This window comes from Rhinatrema bivittatum, chromosome 16, assembly GCF_901001135.1.
Source record: "Rhinatrema bivittatum chromosome 16, aRhiBiv1.1, whole genome shotgun sequence".
NCBI lineage: Eukaryota > Metazoa > Chordata > Amphibia > Gymnophiona > Rhinatrematidae > Rhinatrema > Rhinatrema bivittatum.
Genome location: NC_042630.1, coordinates 18556979 through 18562978, shown reverse-complemented (window position 1 = coordinate 18562978; position 6000 = coordinate 18556979). Strand labels below are relative to the sequence as shown.

General features: G+C 50.3%; 1 protein-coding gene across 3 annotated transcripts in view; it reads right to left on the bottom strand.

Annotated features, from left to right (window-relative positions):
• Positions 1–6000, bottom strand: part of NEURL4 (neuralized E3 ubiquitin protein ligase 4) — a 48737-nt gene continuing 42737 nt past the window's right edge. For all 3 annotated transcript variants that reach the window (XM_029580423.1, XM_029580425.1, XM_029580424.1), the window contains 7 exons: positions 4262–4441; positions 4069–4165; positions 3645–3752; positions 2825–2969; positions 2555–2667; positions 2299–2458; positions 1–1799 (listed from right to left, as the gene is read on the bottom strand). In XM_029580423.1, the coding sequence (XP_029436283.1) occupies positions 1589–1799; positions 2299–2458; positions 2555–2667; positions 2825–2969; positions 3645–3752; positions 4069–4165; positions 4262–4441 (1014 nt within the window). In that variant the 3' untranslated portion in view covers positions 1–1588. The remainder of the gene's footprint in view (positions 1800–2298; positions 2459–2554; positions 2668–2824; positions 2970–3644; positions 3753–4068; positions 4166–4261; positions 4442–6000) is intronic.

The window sequence follows — 6000 nt, the reverse complement described above, 5'->3', positions numbered from 1 at the left end:
TTGAGGTTTACCTCATCCAAGGTTTATTCATTTTTATAAAGCAAGGACATCTGTAACAGTCTGTACAACAAAGTCACTTATTAAAAAGAAATACAAGGGGAAAAAAAAAAAAAAAGCAGCTTAAATAAAGGAGTTCAAACTCCCCCAAATTCACATTTCAACAAAATGCACCTTTGAAAAAAAAAAAAAGTTAAATAAATTAATTTGGGTGCAGCAGCTGACTGGGCCAGCGCCAGGATGTCAGCTCCCAGGAGGAGAGGGGCACCGGTCCTGCTCCAGGAAATTTGGCACCATGTCCTGCCAGCTTTTCACTCCGTCTCAAGCCCTCGCTAACTGCAGCAGTCCATGCGGTGTGCAAGGTCACCAGGGAAAAGGCTAGCGGCACGGGACTTCTGCCCGCACACAAAGCAGGGCTGCTCCCTGCCAAGGCGTTTCTTCCCCTCTCCCGCCTAAAGATGACGTAATGCTTAAGATTAATACAATTGGATTGCATTTTGTAGTCCAGTTGTGGAGCACTGGTGGTGCCCCCCTTACCCAGGGCAGAATACTTTTCACAGGCCAGCGCTAGTGTTTCGCAGAGGTACTACCACCCGGTGTGCTAAAGGCTCACTGTGCCGTCATAGGCTGGGACGGAACTGGAGCGCCTTTCCAGGTGCACCTTGGTGCTTCTACAAGGGGAGTGTGTGGGTGTTTGAAGAGAGGAGAGAGAGGTTTGCTATCCCAGGCCCCCTTTGCCCCACCACTCACCTCCTGCCAGCTGCTAAGTGCTCTGGTCACCGCTGCCTTCAGTCCTTGTCCTTCCTAGCTCCAGGCCTGATGCAGCGTCTCCGATAAGACAGGTGCCTTGCTGTCCTCTGAGAAGCAGCGCTCTCTCATTCTGACAGGCGGCGGTTGTAATACATTCATTGATACCACAGCCACTGCAGAACATTAAACCTCTGTCTGTGTGTCTTCTCCTGTGATCTCCACATGACATCTGGCCCCCTCTCACTAATGGAGGAGCTTTAGAAATTTCCTTTTTCTATCCATGTCCTTCAGTGGCTTCACTCCCAACCCTCCCAAAAAAGTAGTCCCCAAACTCCCGGCTCTGAGCCAAAATCCAGAACTTCAAAGACCCTATCTCTCTCCACATCATTCACAGCTCTACTCCACCTGTGCTCCAAAGTCAAGAGCAGCAAAGGAAAGAGGAAGCCCGGGCACAGAGGGTAGGGAAGAGACAGTTCAGCTGTTAATCTCAAGCACGGGAGCCCCTTCCTCTGCTGCTTCGGTGGAAGAAAGGAGAGAACACAAGCATCCAAAGCTAGGCCCACAGTCCCTGCAGCCTGCCCCCAGCCTCTAATCTCTCCCCCGCCCCCCTCACTCCTGTAGAAGCTGTGTTATCAGTGGAAGGAGATAACGTCTTTTGTAAACAAGACAGCACAAAAGCCCCCTTCCCCTTGAAAAATAAAAGTGCCCCCAGTCTTAGACAGTACATGGCGTGAGGTCTGTGCTTTTGTTCGCAGATGGCGAGGAGGACCTCCTTCCTCTTCTATCCCCCCCCCCCCCCTCCCCAAGTGCCGGGGGGGCTGGGAAGATCCTCCTCCTCTTCTCACTCCACGCGCACCAACAGTCCGCACAACACCGTCGCCCCCTTCTCCTTGGTCACCCACCACTCCACCTCGCCGACGCCAAAGCGGGGATCCAGAAGCTCGGCTGCTGCGCCCACCGACTGGGGGCCCGTCTTGTAGGAGCCCGGCTTCACACACACCTGGAAGGCCACCTGAGCCGTGTGGTGCCGCTGGGACTTCAAATCCTTAAAACTGAGGAGGAGACAGGCAAGGTAAGAGCACATTCCCCGGGGCACTCGCCCTTAGGCAGGCAGGCGCGCACGGGAAGCCGGGAGCTAAATAAAAGGGCACCGTCTGGTACCTGGGCCGCGCCCGTTTCCCCCAGCAGGGACCTGTCTCTCTGGGACATATACTTCCTGCTTTTTCTGGAGGTCATTGTAGGGATAAAACGAGGAGCTGGAGGGCTTTTCTTGACCAACTCCGCTGGCTACCTCGAGTATGGATATTAACACAAAAATGGCTGCCATCTTACAGGCTAACATTTATTGAGGCATAAGCTTTCATGGGCAAGGCGCCACGTCCTCAGATGCGGTTTCCGACTCCAAAGCTCAATAAATCGGTCGGGTCTGTAAGGTGCCACCGAGCCTCTCTGCTGTTGGTAAAACTGGCAACCCCTCTGACCATTAATACGGCAGCTTCCATTCCCTCGCCTCACTAAGAAGAAACCTGCAGCGAGAGGGGGGTAACTCACAGCACTTTGGTGGCAAAGGTCTCCAGGCCGGCGTAGCGCAGGGTGGGAGACAGCAGGATGCGAAAGGGGTCCCGCTCCTGGGCACTGTTCTCTGGAGGCTCTTGGAGGTCGTTCTGTAGCTCGGCCTTTGCTTTCTTAAGGATGAAGATCGAGGCACTGCCTGCAAGGGGAGGGGGGGAGAAGGAAAGAGTGAGGGGGCACTGCAGAAGCTCAAGGTCAGTGACGAGCAAAGACGGCACTGCCCTCTCTCGCTCACCTGACACCAGCTCGCCGCGGTCCAGGATCCGCCGGACTGCGCCCACGTTGGTGCCATGGTATGCCATGTGCCACTTCTTGCTGGTATTGGCCGCTTCGTGACGCGGGTTTACTCTTATCAGAAAACCAAAAAAAAATTAATTTACACCAAGCTGATCTCCAGTCCCAACCTGTTTATACAAGAGCAACCCCCCTATAGAGGACAGGGATAGCATGAGACTCAAAGACTGAGGACCAGGATAGAGATACCCAGCACAACACTATCTCATACCTAAGAGCAAACTTGCACCAGCCAAAGGGCAGGGCATAGTCCCGTGGGGGTTCACCCCGCTTCAGGTATGCTTCGTCACCCCGCAATTTGTGGCAGGACTCACAGTAGCATAGGCTGAACTTGGGATCATCGATGAAGTAACCATCTGTAGGGTGGAGGGAAGGAAGAGCAGAGAGCTCCCCATCAGAACCAAAGCGGAAGTCACCCAACCAGATAACCTTTCTGTGAACCCCGTGGGCTCTACATACATTCTCTCGCCATTGCTTCATCTATTCAGTTCCCAGTCAGCTGCCATCCACCCATGTGGTGGGCTGACCGCATCCGTGAACTTGTCCTTCATCCAAACCGTATCCACTTGTTCATCTGCCCATGCGTCCCTTAACCACACATTCATGTCTTCCCCCTCCATCTGGGCCTCAAAAGCTCTCATCTCTTCTTTTCACCCTGTCAGTGAGGTTCATGTAGTGCCACTACTTATCCTCTACCTAACTCTCCCGTCTGATCTTACTGGCTGTCCTCCAACCCGTTTGTAAATCATTGATACAAGAGTCCCTCGATTCAGTTTTCAGCCTCTCCACTCTTCCTTACACTTTCATGTCTGTATCCAATGTTGAACATCATGTTATACTCATCCAACATCCATTTCTTGTGGGCTGTCTCCTAATTCATCCCCTTGTCCTTTGTCAGTGCATTCATCACTCATTTATCAAACAGCTTCTCCACATTCCCCTTCTTCTAGCCACTGATGAATGTCGCACGTTGCACCCATCAATCCTCCTCCTCTGCCTGCAGGTGGGCTTTGGGGAGAGAGGTGGCTCACCTGGCAGTATGAGGAGGTCTTTGAACCTGGAACACAGGGCGTGGTATTCACAGGTTTTTGTGGTGTTCAGGTCCGGTGGAGGCATCCAGCACACATTCTCCTTGATTCCTGCAATGAAAACTGCAACAGTGAGGCCAAGACAATGATTCTTCTAGGCACCAAGATGGTAACACACATAGGACTGAGAAAGCCAGGGCTGAACATGTGTATCCACACCCTTCTCCCACTGAGGAAGAAGAGGGACCTGCTTCTAACAAGACAAGGACCATGCAGCATAAATCAGGGCACGGAACGATCCTCCTCTGATGGAGATGATTATCCTTTCGAGTCAAGGTTAAGGATGCACTAGTGTGAGGAAGCCCAAAAGTTAGATAAAGCAGGGAGAAAATCTCCAGCAAGAGGAGATGTCCGCCTCAGGACTCACCATCCACCATGTCTGCTTTTTCCATGTCCCCTTGAGCAAGGGCATCTCCTCCACCATCACTGCACACAGCCGTTGTGTCATTTGTGATTATGGTGACCTAAGGCAGAAAGAGAAAACCCGTGTGGTTGTGTGAAATACTGGGTGTACAGCAGAGCCACGCACAGTCCTGAGCTAAAGGAAGTCACAGACTCACCTGCTCACACTGGCCGTAGAGATCAATCAGCACATAGCAGGGCTGAGGGATGTCCTGAGCCACCACACCCTGGTCCATCCTGTTCACATAGAGGTGCAAACAGTTACTGGCATCCAGCAGCAGCCCCAGGGCCGTCCCCTCAGGACAGGTGTCCAGGTTTGGCCCATAGTTCTCGCCGATCTAGGAAATGCACCATCAAAGAAAGAATGCAGTCAAGAAAGAGAACAGTGAGAAAAAAGAAGGCAGACTTTGAAGAGAAAGGATTATCGGCCCAAGACACTGGAGAGAGAGAGAAGCAAGGAAATAGGAAAACTGGTTCTTGCCTAATTTTCCTAACTGGAACACCACTGATCAGTCCAGACGAGTGGGTTTTGCATCCCTACCAGCAGATGGAGGCAGAGAACAAAATGTTTGAGGCACTGCTACTTAACCGGGAGTGCCACCTGCAGTCCCCTCAGTATTGACCTGTACCCAAATCAAAGTAGAGCGAAATCTCAAACTGAAATCAAACTTTCTCACTTAGGGCAAACAGAGAACCCCCTGAACTGGAAGAGTAGACTGTGAATAATTGTACCGGAGAGGGTTAAAGATGGCGATAGAAGATAGATGGAGGGGGCAAATGCCAGACCAGAAAAGGAGACATGTCACTGCATATCACAACCAGGGGCAGTGGCACAAGTAATTGTAATGCAAGAAGGGCAGAGTGACCCGCCCAGCCTGTATAAAGGTTGGAGACAAGCCATAGGAAATTAAGTGCAGACTGGCCATGGAAACTGACGCAGGGCTGGTTTCCCCCATTCTTCTTCCTGTGCAGTTACTTCATTTGTCTAGAGATCCTTGTCTGCAATTAACTCTTCGACGGCCTAGAGAGACTGTCTGCAGTGATCGCCTCCTAGAGCTGATTTTCTCAAGGAAATAATTTGCCTCCGATTTGTATATAGTTTAGCTCTCTATTCTGTGTGCTCTTTATATTTTATGTTATGCTCTATTGTAATCTATTTTATTATTGACAGAAGAAAAATATTATCTTATTATAGCTAAGAGAAAATATAACCACTTTTTACCTATAATTACCCTCTCTGAGTATTATTGTTATTTATATGGGAATATAACAGACAGGAAATGGGGGAGGGTAGATGAATGCCCGATCAGTTGTTATAAGCTGATCATTAGGGGTTGCAAAGGCATACACAAGAACCCCCCAGCACAGGTACACAAGACTGGGCAAAACCTGAGGGTTTTGCACAAAACATCTCCCCAAACACAGCCTCCTCTGGCACCCGAACATCCAATCAATAATGTTTGGTCAAGGTGTGAAGGGAAGACCATGTCACTGCCCTACAGATTTCTTGTGGCAACATCAGCTGACACTCCACCCAGGAGGCTGCTTGCACCCTGGTAGAATGCGCACACAACCCTTCTGGCACTGTCTGACTTTTACAGAGATAGTCCTAAAACTTAATATCCTTCAACCACCTGTGGCTTTAGACATTTACTACCCTTCTTTGTTCCACTGAATAATACAAACTTGATTCGAATGCCGAAAACTGTTAGTGACCTTGAGATACCACAACAGTCTAACGTACATCCAGGTAAGTGAAGCTCTTTCGCATGACCACTTCAGACAACAAATCCAGAAACACTGGAAGCTCCACTGTCTTACTGAGATGAAATGAGGGGACAACCTTCGGTAAAAATTAAGGCAACGTGACACCTCATCAGCCACAGGAAAGGATCTC